A 14,024-nucleotide genomic window follows, 5' to 3' on the forward strand; every position below is an offset into this window, starting at 1 on the left:
TATAGGAAACAAACTGAGGGTTGCTGGAGGGGAAGTGGGTGTGGGGAGGGGGTAGTTGAGTGGGGCATTAAAGAGGGTATGTGATGTGATGAGCACTGGGTGTTACACGCAACTGACGAATTATTGAACACTACATCTGAAACTAATGATGTACTATATGTTAGCTAATTTAATTTAAATTTTTTAAAAAAAGAAATCTTCTCAGCTAAATACTCAGTTTTATTGCTCACAAGTCGTACCTTCCACAGAATACTAGAACACAGCTCAACCAAATTCTTTGCTACTTTATAACAAGGAGTGCCTGTCCTCTAGTTTCTAATAATATGTTTATTATTTACAATGGAGACTTACTGGAATCTCCCTTATCATCCATATTCTAGCATGCATCTCAGAACTCTTTCAGTGTCTACTGATTACCCAATTTCAAAGCCACTTCAACATTTTTAGGTATTTGTTACAACAGAACCCTATTTTTTTGTACAAAAACCTGTCTTAGTAAGCTTGGGCTACCATAACAGAGCACTGTAGACTGGCTTAAACTATTGAAATTTATTTTCCTACAGTTCTGGAGTCTGGGAAGTCCAAGGTTAAGGTGACGGCCAATTTAGTTTCTGTGGAGGACTCTTCCTGGCTTGTAGATGACTCTTCATATGTTTAAGCATCCTCGCCCTGGAGACCTCCATAGTTCTACTCCAACTGGACTGCTTGTTCTCTAGGCAGACCTACACTGTTATTATTCTGGCACTTTCCTTTATCATCCTAACAACTACTCTGACTTTTCTGGTAGTAGAGTACATCCTCTAGTGAGTTCAGAGTGAATGGAGATAGAGGTGTGAGGTGGTAGAGATTTTAAACTTAGCATGTCTGCACTTGTCTTGATTTCACTCTCAAATTTAATGAAAACAACTTTCCCTCTGAAAAGTCCAGATTCTGGAAGTTTTTCAGTTATTTTCCTTTTTCCCTCTCGTTCTGAAGTGTCAGAATTCTATGCTTTGGTATATGTCTATTTTCATTTATAGTTTGAATAATCAGGATTTTAAGTCTATATCTCCCATTTTTCATTTCTGGAAATTTCTCTTAGGTTATTTCTTTGATAGTTTCCTGTATTGTCTCTGTTTCTCTAAGAAATCCTTTTATGGTGTCAACCTCCTGGACTAATTCTCTAAATATTTTCTTTTCTCTCTCATTTTCTATCTTTTTAAGAGGTAATATAGCATAATGGCTAAGAGACTGAGTGATAGGGACGCCTGGGTGGCTCAGTCAGTTAATTGGCCACGACTCTTGATTTCAGCTTAGGTCATGATCTTAGGGTCCTGAGATGGAGCCCCGTGTTGGGCTCTGTGCTCAGTGTGGAGTCTGCTTGAGGATTCTCTCTCCCTCTCCATTTGCCCCTTCCCCTGCACTTGTGTTCTTTGTCTCTCTCTAAAATAAATAAATCTTTAAAAAAAAAGAGAGAGAGAGACTAATAGAATAAGACTGTCCATTATAAATCTTTGTTCTGCCATTTACTTACCTTCAACAACTTAACCTTTATTCTCCAATGTCTTCATCTATAAAATGGTCTTAATAATGGTGCTTTCTTCTTAAGATTGTTTAAAGATTAAGTATGTTAATTGTATAAAGTAATTAGAATAGTGCCTGGCATTTGGAAAGTGCTTTAAAACATTGGTTATTGTGTTCGTTTTGTTTTTAAATTATCGTTGCTATCATTATCATTTTTGTTACTTTATTCTGAGAGATTTGACCAACTTGATCTTCTAGAACTTCTGGTCATTGTTTTTTTCTGATTTTCCTTTTACTGTTTTCCTTTTACTGAAGTGTTTATTTTTTATATACCATCTCATATAATAGATAATACTTTTTATTCTTTTTGTTTGTTTGTTTCTGGCATTGTTTCTGTTTCCTGCTCATTGTCTTGGTCTTTGAATTCTATATTAGATGCTTTTTTCAAATATCTGATAATTCTTGGCTTTTAATATAGAAGAGTTTCGGACTAGAACCCTAGTTGGATGTATTGTGTATTTGGGCATATAACTTGTGATCTGATAGTTTTACTGTAAGTTTAGCTAGTGGTATCTCTCTGAAGGCCTTTTCCCTAAATTTTGTCAATTTATCCAGGGAGGACTCCTTTAATCTCCTGAACTCCTGCCTGTTCTGCTTAAGAATGGCTTCTGGCCTTGTTAGAGCCTAGCATTGGGAGCCAACTATGTGCGTGTGTTGGGGATTCTGGGGGTATCTCACTCTTCTGTATGAAGACTTTCAGTACGTTACCCTGTCTTCAATATGATGTCTCACCCTTGCCCTCTATCGTGTTTCTACTTCCTGTTTGTCTGATTTGACCTCTCCATTTCTCTTACACAGTTGGGGAGGAGTAGTATCCTGACTTTTAGTGGAAAATAGGGGATCTGAGGGATCTTTTTTTTTTTAAGATTTTCAACCCATCCTACTTTGACACAAGAGTGTTGCTCCTTGCTTGCTGAAATTACTCATCTTTTCTGCAAGTATGCCCGTTGTTAGTATTTGTTAAAGTCATGTGGTAGAAACTGTGGTGTTTATGTTTATTATATTATTTTTTATTATTTTCTATGTGTTTTATATATCCCCTAGAAAAATAATAATTCGAGATGCAAGGCCTTATGTTATAAGCAACAGTGTTTATCATAGCATTCTCAGACTACAAACAACCTAAAGATCCAACAGTAAGGAAATAATAAACTCAATTTTAATTAAGTCATGTAATATAATATTATACAGCCGTTGAAAATCTTATTTTTGAAATGTGAGAATGCTCACAATATCATGTTAAAAGTGTAGAATAGAGGGGAGCCTGGATGACGCAGTCGCTTAAGCATCTTATTCTTGGTTTTGGCTCAGGTCATGATCCTCAGGGTTGTTAAGATCCAGCCCCAGTTCAGGCTTCATGCTCAGCATGGAGTCTGCTTAATTTTCTCTCTCTCCCTGTCCCCCTGCCAAGTGCTCTCACTCTCAAAATAAATAAATAAATCTTTTTAAAAATGTAGAATACAAATAATATACATTATCATATGCATAACAGGCAATATGCATTTTGTAATATGTAATATATATATAGATATGTATATTTTTTTTAAAGACTGGAGGGAAATACTTGAATATGTTCAGAGTTATTATTCCTAGGTGGTAGGTTAATAGGTAATTGTTTACTTTTGTATATCTTTCTGTATCTTGTAATTTTCTTTGTTGAACATTTACCACTTTAAAATCAATTGCTGTCCAATAATACTGATTTTTAAAGGGGTAGTTGGGTACTTTTTTTTTATGGTGATGTTTCTTTCTTTAAAGTTTTTATTTTAATTCCAGTTAGTTAACTTACAGGGATATATTAGTTTCAGGTGTACAGTATAGTGATTCAACACTTCCATACATCACCCAGAGCTCATCACAAACAAGTTCACTTCTTAATCCCCATCACCTATTTAACTCATCCCTCCAGAGTACAATGTTTCTAAGTTGAAAAAAATGTAGTGAAAAAATAGTGTTAAAAAAATTTTTGTAGGTGATATAAGATAAAGGAGACTGTAGGAAGGACAGGGAGGCATACAACTTTTTTAGGTACTGAAAAATCTCCTGGTTTTAATTTTAAACAATTAAGTTGTGATGTCTCTTTAAAATCCTACTTGATATAACTGTAAAGTGTATCATTGACAATTACAGTAAACAGTTTAAATTGTTAGATGAATAAATAAATGCATTTTCCCATTTTCTAGACCTGCGCTAACCAAAAAATTTTCTGTGATTTTCTCTCCTTGCACCACCCAATTAGAGTAGCTATTAGCCACATGTGACTGCTGAGCAATATGGCAATTAAGGCATTGAATTTATCATTTTGCTCAATTTTAACTAATAAAAACTTAAATTTAAATAGCCACATGTGGATTGGGGCTACTGTATTGAGTCAGAGTCCAACCCAATGCCATAAATTTATAAAGTCCATGTCCAAATAAAAGTCACCATTCAATGTTCTTCATCCTCACACCAAGAAACCAAAGAATTGTCAAAATCTTACAAAGATAATTAGGGCTGATGGTCTCAAACTAAAGCAAATGTTTCAGAAAGCAACACTGAATTGGGTGTATAATCTAAAACCTAATAGTATATCGTTCCCTAAGCGAGAAGAAAATACTCACTGAATCAACTAATGTTAACACAGGAAGTTGGCATTTTGTGACATCTCATAAGAAAATAAAGAGTCCAGGTCTTCTAATGAAGATAGCATTTAATTTTACCTAAGCTCTCCTAACAGGAAGGTACAGAAAAATAGGTGAATAGCAAAATACTCAGCCCTCAAACTTTAACTACAGGGAAAAACTCAGTCTGGAAGAAAACATAACCCAAGAACAGAAGGAAATTCCTTCATAAAAGATCATAAAAGATTTACAGAAGAGTTTAATAAGAACATGACTTCAAAAACAAACAAAAGAACAAGCATTTAATATATCACCAAAATGAAATTAAAAAAAAAATGAGTAGATAAAAAGGGTAATTGCAGAATTAAAAATACAAATTGACTCAAATAATATTACCCAATATTAAACAGGCTTGCAATAGTCACAGTGCAGTTAGAGTAATGAGATTAAAACAGTAAGCGAGAATATAATTACAATGTGGAAAATATTTAATAAAATTAAATTTAAGTAGCTAGTAGCTACTGTATTGGACAGGGCAGGTATAGAACGTTTCCAACGTCACTGAAATTTCTGTTAGTTGGGGCTGGTCTAGAAAATGGTAAAACATTTATTCATCTAACATCTAAATTGTTTACCATATGATATTTTACAACTGTCAATGATACGCCTGATATATATATCAATAAGGATATATTCTAGTTCAGTATAGAACAGAAAAATAATTTTAAACATCAGACACAAAAAAATTTTATTTGAAATTTGAGATCTTCCACTTAAAGGGACATCCAGTGTTACAGGGGAAAAATAATACAAAGCAGTAGATATAAATATAGCCAATTTAAGTTATTAAACTGCAAGATAAAGAATTATTCACTCATTCAGGCAGAAAAAAGCTAATTACCTACAAGAGTGGAAGGCTTCTGACTTCACAGCATCATTCCTTGTCCAACGACAGTACAACAGCAATGTCTACCAAATTCTAAGCTAGTGAAAATAATATTAAATATATACAATGAATGTATTGGTTGAATAAAAAAGTATTTGAAAATATGATCCATGTATTTACTTCCTCACAGAGAGCTTCATTAACTACCTTATGTAAAGTAACACTTCCCATTACTCTGTATTCCTTTCCTCCTTTTTTTCAAGTTCATATCACTACCCTTCTGGAATGTACCTCCATTAAAACAGAGACTTGGTTTATTTTGCTCACTGCTTCATCCCTGGTGCCTTCTTGGCAATGTTAAATGAGCGCAAGTATCAATTTTTTTAAAAACTCAAGAATGGCAGAACTGTGGTAAAAGCACCCATGGTGAATACATTTCAACAAAACCCTAAACTAAATAACTCTGTGTCTGGTGCAGACAAGAATGCAATTCTGTAAACCTTGACAACATAAAGATAATAGGGGAAAAAAACTAAACTTGGGGCTGGGTGAAAGGTGCTACGTGCCAATTTCATCGTTTTTTTATAGGAGAGAAGGAAAGAGAAACTGATTTCATCAAAAACTGAAACCCATAAAAAGGAGCATAGTGACTCTAACATCTCAATGTGCTTCATAATCACATTTCTAATTTTAGAAGAGAATGTGTCAGGAAATAATATCTCTCAAAGTTGTTGATCAGTTCAACAATTCTTTCAATTTTACTTCATTTTTGTTCTATAAAGTAAAATGTTAATTTTTCAACTATTAATAATATTTTAATATCTACTATTTTTATGGAAGTATTTTGTCTGCATAGCCATGTATATATATGTTTATGCTAGAAATGCTGTTTACTGAACAATTATTGTGGGGAAGTTTGATTTTATAATTTTTTAAAATTTTATACCTTTGTCATAATTCTTTTATACCTTTGTCATAATTCTTTTATAATTTCTATTGCTATGTCTTGAAGCTTATTAGTCTTTTTTCCTGCAATGTCTAATCTGCTCTTTTGTCCATTGTGTTTTAAAAGTCTCAGATGTTAAAGTGTTCATCTCTAGAGATTCATTTGGGTCTTTTAAAAATATATCTTTCCTGTCTCTATATGCTCAATCTTTATTGAACACATGGACAGGATTATAATTGATTTTTGTCTTAGTCTAACTGTGTTTGTATCATTGCTGCATCTCCTTATTATGGGTCATATTCTCCTGTTCTTTTCCACTCCTGGTAATTTTTTAATTGGCTCCAGATATTGTGAATTTTAATATAAGAAGTCCTGGATATTTTACATTCCTTCAAACATTCTTGAGGTCATTTCTGGGATTCGGTAAAGTTACTTGGAAATGTTTGATCACTATGAGGCTTGCTTTTACGCTTCATCAGGTGGAATGAGAGCAGCTTTTTTTCTAGGGCTGATTTTGCCTCACTACTTAGTGTTCCATGAATTACAAGGTTTCGGTGGAGACCATGGACTTTTCTGGTTCTATCTGAGCTGCAGAAATTGTTCACCTTGCTCCTTTTGAGCAGTTCTCTCACCAGTTTTGGGTAGTTTTCTTATGTCCTTGTGCTGATTAGTACTCAGGAGATGCCTCTACAGGGGCACCTGGGTGGCTCAGTTGGTTAAGCATCTGCCTTTGGCTCAGGTCATATTCCCAGGGTCCTGGGATGGAGTCCCATATCGGGCTCCTTGCTTAGTGGGGAGCCTGCTTCTCCCTCTGCCTACCACTCCCCCTGCTTGTGCATCTGGCTCTCTCTCTCTCTCTCTCTGACAAATAAATAAATCTTAAAAAAAAAAAAAAAAGTTGCCTCTCTCTGTGCTCCCCTCTTCCCCTGGACTTTGCCGCATGGCCTCCTTGAACTCCTAACTTGTCTCTTCAACTCAGGAAGACTGTTGGGTTCCTGTTTTCTGCATTCTGTACTGGATATTTCCTTTTTTTTAATTCAAGTATAATTAACGTGCAAGTTATATTAATTTTAAGTGTATGATGTAATGATTCAACAATCAGTACATTGCCTTACTATTGTCAACTCAAAATATGTGGCTCTGAGTAGTAGGTTAAGGCAATTATTTGACCAAATTTCTACAATCAAATGTTTATTAAGTGCTTAACATGCAGCAAGCACCGTTCTTCACATTTCACATTTTTTACTCATTTATTCTTCACAAAAACCCAATGAAATGAATGCTGTTATCGCTGTATTTCAGATGATGAATAGAGACATAGAGAGGTCCAGTAGGTGGTCAAGGTAACCACAGACACAACTGTTAGTGTGTAAAGCCAAGATTTGGACCTAAAAAATCTGGTTGTAGAATTCAAACTCATAACCACTATACTGTATTGTACCATATGCCTCACAAATATTTATTTCCATTGAAAACATAAGTTATTTTATATTTTGTAAGATACTAATGCTTTGCTGGGAATGATGGATTCAGAGTTTAAATGACATAACTAGTCTCTAATACAAGCATAAATTAAAGTGTGGTTCTGTTTGGAGGTCTTTTAGAAGATAACTAAAACATATGATGGTTAATGTATTTTCCAGCTGATTAGTTGACATGATTCTAAGCATAAATAAATTTGATTTTGCAAAGTAAAAGTTGCAATTTAGACTAATTTATGTCATAGCACAAGATTATGTTTACTAATCCAGCACCCCACATTATCTTTATAATTTTTGCTAATATAAAAGGCAACTATAGCATGTGCTTTCCTTCTCCAAGAAACTTGGTACTTTTTCTTGGCGTTATTTCTGTAGTTCCTCTACACACATACACACACACACACAAATGTTTTCCATATGTTTTTTTATAGCTACTGTCTGGGTCAGCTTCCAGAAAAGATAAAATTGGACTTCAATGTCTCTACTTAATGAGATTTTAAACTCTATTTTCATTTTTAAAAGAAGAGACATAGGCTCACGGGTACAAAACTAACATTTGATAAGGGCAGAATAAATGTCTTATTGTTGTTACTTCACCGATTATTTAGGTGAATGAATTTTTTGAATTCTAGTATTACAAACCAGTAAACAGATTGCACACGTGCTTTATTTTTACCTTGCAGCAGACATAACAATAATTACATGTAATACATAAATGCTAATTCCAGGCTTTGCTTTAAGTGTGTGTGTATGTGTATATATATATATAAGATCATACCTCTTATTGCAATAGCATTTGTTTTTTGATAGTATAAAAATTTGAATATTTTCTTTAAATTCTAGTTCATTGCTAAAAAAAAACTTCATATTATTATATATACCATTTACTCTGTTTCAGAAATAGCCATATTGTCATGACTGTATGCTTCGATCAATTTTAAGGCATCAAGGTCTTGGAAAGTTCTAGTATTGCTGATATTATAATTTAAGAAAATCGTCACATTTTTTAATCACAGATGCTCAATAATGTGTCATTCTGTTTTCTTAGGAACTTCCTGCACCATTACTTGATGATAATTGTAAAAAAGATTTTGATGAAGATGTATGTAATGATAAAACACCAGACTCTAACATTAAGATGAAAATAGCTTGGCGTTACCAGTTATTACCCAAGATGGAGGCAAGTCAGCATACAAACTATTTCTAAAATTTGCAAATGTATTTGTTTTCATTTTATAGAATCTTTTGTGGTATACCTGTTATTCTTTAAATGCACTACAATGTATTTTTTCTTATTTAAATAACTAGATATTTTATTTGTAGAGTATTTTATCAAGATGACATTTCTTAAAAAATTAAATTATGGCAAATTTTTTTTACCAAAATAGACTTCATTTCTTCCATAATTTCCATATAGAATCTTTTATTCTAGGGTGATAAGCCAGAGTAAGTGAACTCATTAAGCTATTCCTTTTTTGTTTGTTTGGTTTTGTTAAAGATTTTATTTATTTATTTGACAGAGATAGAGACAGCCAGCGAGAGGGAACACAAGCAGGGGGAGTGGGAGAGGAAGAAGCAGGCTCATAGCGGAGGAGCCTGATGTGGGGCTCGATCCCATAACGCCGGGATCACGCCCTGAGCCGAAGGCAGACGCTTAACTGCTGTGCCACCCAGGTGCCCCCATTAAGCTATTTCTATCCAGCTTCGTTACCTGTAAATAATCAGCATAAAGTGGCAGTTCTTTGGAATTACAGTTTTTATTCCTATACGTTTTCTATCATTATATTTTCAAACTCAGCCATTTGATAACCTCATCTGTCCAGGATAGACTAAGAGACAGGAAATGAAGGGAAAATATCAGTAAATCTGCCCACTAAAGGTTATGAACTCTGCTCCTGGTGAAGGCCCTGTTCATTTATTAGCTCCTTTATTTGATTGTTTACTTATTCATTTTTCAGAACACTTTAATGTCTACCAGAGAGAAATTCTAATCTGAATAAGACCCAATACCCATAGCCTACCCTTCTGTCTTCTACACTGACATCACTATTACCTTCCCAAGGACAGATACGTTTGTAACACTCCTTAACTATAAATGCCTAATTTGGGAGATTGTTTCCACTGCCTCCTTCTAAATGCATGGCAGACTGTCAATCATAGAACCCTTCTGCCAAGCCTAGACAACACCTTAGAATTCTCTGCAATATTCTGTGTGGTCACTACCAGTTAATATGTAAGAGTTAATAAGTGAGATGAAACCTGTTTGCCATTATAAGCCTGAAATATGAAATACAAACTTCTTGAGATTGTATATAAGATCTATACAACATAATCCAAGCCTACCTTTTAGTCTCCTCCTGTGTGTATATAAAACACCATATCCACCCATCCTAATGGAGTTGCTCCTTGTAAATTGCTTACATTTCTGCTGGTAATGCTTTTCACTTTCTTATTCACCAACTCAGCCTTCTCCATGTGCAAATATTACTACTCTGACAGTTTTGCATACATAATTATCTAGTTTTTTATTTTTGTGTCCATAGCACTTCATGTATTTTAAAGTACTTCTAACGTTATTTTGTGGGTAATTGTTGGTATAACTCTTTTCTCCATCAGACAGAATTCTCTATGAAGGTAGAGAGCCTGTTTTATTTTCTCTCATATCTCCAGCATCTATATTAATTCTCAATAAATATTTGGTGTGCGATAAATGTATTTATACATTTATACAGCCAGCAAATATTGAGTAAGTTTCACCTGTGTGTTAAGTATAAAATATCGTATAATAGGTACATATTAAGCAGTGATAAATTGTTCTAATTTAGATGGGAAAGCTATTTGAATAATAAGATCTTTAAGCATGATTTAAATGACTGTGAAGAGGGGCGCCTGGGTGGCAAAGCGGTTAGGCGTCTGCCTTCGGCTCAGGGCGTGATCCCGGCGTTCTGGGATCGAGCCCCACATCGGGCTCCTCTGCTATGAGCCTGCTTCTTCCTCTCCCACTCCCCCTGCTTGTGTTCCCTCTCTCACTGGCTGTCTCTATCTCTGTCGAATAAATAAATAAAATCTTTAAAAAAAATAAAAATAAAAATAAATAAATGACTGTGAAGAAACTACAAACTGAAGCAAGGATATTTGCAACTGATAGAATAAGGAATAAATTTTACTTTTATACAAAGAACTTCTAAAATGAATAAGGAATAGTCTACCAACCCAATTTTTTTAAATGGGCAGAAATATGTAAAGGAAATTTAGGTGGCCCTTAAACATACAAACGCAGATGCCCAGTTTCAGTGACAATAAGAGAAATGCAAATTAAAATTGCACTGACCAGGGGCGCCTGGGTGGCTCAGTCAGTTAAGCATCTGTCTTCAGCTCAGGTTGTGGTCCCAGGGTCCTGGGATCGAGCCCCACATTGGGATCCCCACTGAGCAGGGAGTTTCTCCCTCTGCTGCTCCCCCTGCTTGTGCGCTCTCTCTCTCTCTCTCTCTCTCTGTCAAATAAATAAATAAAATCTTAAAAAAAACAAACAGGGGCGCTTGGGTGGTGCAGTCTTTAAGCATCTGCCTTCAGCTCAGGGCGTGATCCCAGCGTTCTGGGATCGAGCCCCACATTAGGCTCCTGTGTTAGGAGCCTGCTTCTTCCTCTCCCACTCCCCCTGCTTGTGTTCCCTCTCTCGCTGGCTGTCTCTGTCAAATAAATAAAACAAAATCTTTAAAAACAAACAAACAAACAAAAAAACTGCACTGACCTGCCAGTTTTCTCCTAACAGGTTGTCAATAACCTAAAATGTTTGGTGACACACTAAATTAGCAAGGGTGTGGGGGAAATAGTACTTTCATACTTTGCTGGCGGAAATGTAAATAGGTACAATTTCTGTGGAGGGTGTTTTGGTAGTATCCTTCAGAATTACAAAAAACACATACCCTTTGATCCTTTTGGGGATTTACCTTATGAATATATTTACTCATATGTAAAATGAATACATGATCTATTTATGTAGCATATTTTTAATAGCAAAAGGTTGGGAATAAACTAAATGTCCATCAGTAAGCACTTGGTTAAGTAAATTACAGTATTTGTATACAGTAGAAGGCCATACATGTGTATTAAAAAATAGAGGGAAGCTCTGTGTAGTCAGTTGTTGCAGTCATAGCGTAGCTGGGATGTGATTAAGAACTGGGTGTAAGAGGCTGGAGTAGATGGAGTTACTCTGCTTAGGAAAATGTGAGTAGAGTGAGAGAGATTAAAACAGACAAGGGCTGTAGGACTAGCACTTGAGAACCCTAATGGCAAAGACCTTCATTCATGTCTTTGAGCTGGCAGTTTCATTTAAATTCCTGAGCTTAATGGTGACTCTTTTGTAAAGAGTGACTGTATTCTAATTTTTCTCCTGGTATGTTCTGAAAGGGTCAATAATGAACAAAAGCTCTCAGTTAAATTTAGCTTTCTTATAGAGCCAATATGCTAGTCCAGTTGTTGGTTATATAAATCACGTGCATCTTGCATTTGCTTTATTTTCACTCTGATCTCAGCTATGTTTTAGTTTTTTCATTGGTCACTAACATTCTTCAGGTGAAATCGTCAGAGAAGATGCAAATAACTGAAACTTTAAGCCTTTTATTTTTTACTGCTTGTTACAAAATCTGTTTAAAGTGGGGGCAAAAGTTCTTTGTTTCTTACATTGTTTCTTTATATATTATAATTACAAGTGCTGTTCCTGACCCTTTTACATATAAGTAAGTAGTCCTTATTCCACTCTTCTTTTTAGAGTGTGGTGTGCCTGCAGTTGTTTTGATTTTATCTATGGAAGTAAGCTTCTCCTCAGTGGTCACATATTAACACATAAACCCAGTGATCAGTTTTCAAAGTTTATAGTTTGTTTTAAAAATTGTGATCTTCTTACAGTGATCTTTCCCAGATGGCTTACTCTCCCATTTTCTTGAGTTCTCCACTAAAATATCACTTAATCAGGAATGTATTCTTTTCTCACTTTCTATAAAGAAATAAAACCTCTCTCTCTCTCTCTCTCATCTCCTTTCACTGTCTTATTTTTCTTCAGGGCACTTATCATCACCTACCAGATAATATCATCTGTCTCCTCCTACTGGGCTGCAAGCTCAATGAAAGAAAGGGACTTTGAATATCTTGTTTTACTGGCATACAATGGGTGCTCAATAGTTATTTGTTAAATTTGCAAGTGAATGAATTATATAGTATGTGAATTAAATGCAAAACTGAGTTAAGTTGCATTAATTAATACAAATAAAATAATAGCTTATTTTTAATTTACTGTCAATGGTCAAACTTAAGTTTATTAGTATTTATAAGTGAGCTCTGTCAAGTTTACAAAGTAGAATCTTCTGACTTCTTTCCTTTTCTTTGAAATATCACCAGCATGTATATTTGCCTGTCACGGAAATTTTATATATGAGGATTTGCCAAGACTGATAAGACTTCAGCTATCATCTACTTTATAGATCCCTTTACTTTGCCATATTAGTTTTAAAACAACAACAAAACCCTGGGTTTTCTGTGTTCTACCTGGAACATAATATAGTTAAAACTTTTATGAGTAAAGATTAAACAAGTAGTCCAAAACTAGCAATGTCATTTATCAGAGATACCTTTTAATGTAACTTGCCACCAGTTTCGAAGAGTGTAGTCACATTTCCACTTGGGGAATGCAAAAAAGGATAAGAATATGCATACCTAAGTCAGTAACAGTGGCTCAGTAGAGAATAAAGCAGGGCTGCCTGCAGTTGGAGGGGTGTGTAGTTTTAAAAAGGCCCCCTCCCTTGGCCTGTGATTCTGATTCTCTGTTAGGTGGGTCTGCTCTTTTTTTTCCTCATCCAATCATCAAATCCTATTCCCTCCTCACCCCAAGAATTGGTAGCTTACAGCATATTCTGAGACCTGATTCCTTCAGTACTGTATCATTCTATTACCCAAGCCTACAATGGCTCCAGCACTTCACAGTAATGTATTAGATCTTTATTATATTAAATCTTCATTACACTTTGGCTCTCTGTCTTAGTGGTTCAGCCACAAGAGTCCTTCTGATTGATGTGTGCATATTGCAGGTGACAATGAATATCCTTTTTTGAATGAGGTAATGTAATTACAAAGGGTAGTGATAGATCTTCTGATTCTCTAGGGAATCGTGATACAATAATAATAATTAATATCATTTATGTAGTGCTTTACAATTACAAAATATTCATTGCCAGTATTGCATTAGATTCTCACAACAGCCTAACCAAATAGTTTTTATTGGTGGTTAAACTGAGGCTCAAAGTGGTTAGTTAACCATTTGGGTTCTTGCTTTCTGTTATGCCATGCTGAGGAACAAAAAATGGCAACAATAATAAGAAAATGTCTTGTTTAGACTGTTTATTTGTGGTGTGGCTTTTGTCTGAGAGTTTTGTTTCTTTCTAACATACTGGAGGTGAGGGATGGTATTGTTTTATTGTTCTGTGCTCCTTCTGGTCCCCCATCAGACTTAATTTTTCCTTATCATAGTAAATTTTTACTGAACCATTCCC

The 14,024-nt window shown here is 34.9% G+C and overlaps 1 protein-coding gene across 3 annotated transcripts in view; it reads left to right on the forward strand.

Moving 5' to 3' along the window:
* The window catches only part of ELP4 (elongator acetyltransferase complex subunit 4), a 247,800-nt gene that overhangs the window by 48,296 nt on the left and 185,480 nt on the right, over window positions 1–14,024 (forward strand). For all 3 annotated transcript variants that reach the window (XM_008686852.2, XM_008686856.2, XM_008686854.2), the window contains exon 4: window positions 8,528–8,659. In XM_008686852.2, coding sequence (XP_008685074.1) covers window positions 8,528–8,659 — 132 coding nt within the window. The remainder of the gene's footprint in view (window positions 1–8,527; window positions 8,660–14,024) is intronic.

Source organism: Ursus maritimus, unplaced genomic scaffold, assembly GCF_017311325.1.
Source record: "Ursus maritimus isolate PB19 unplaced genomic scaffold, ASM1731132v1 scaffold_23, whole genome shotgun sequence".
Taxonomy (NCBI): domain Eukaryota; kingdom Metazoa; phylum Chordata; class Mammalia; order Carnivora; family Ursidae; genus Ursus; species Ursus maritimus.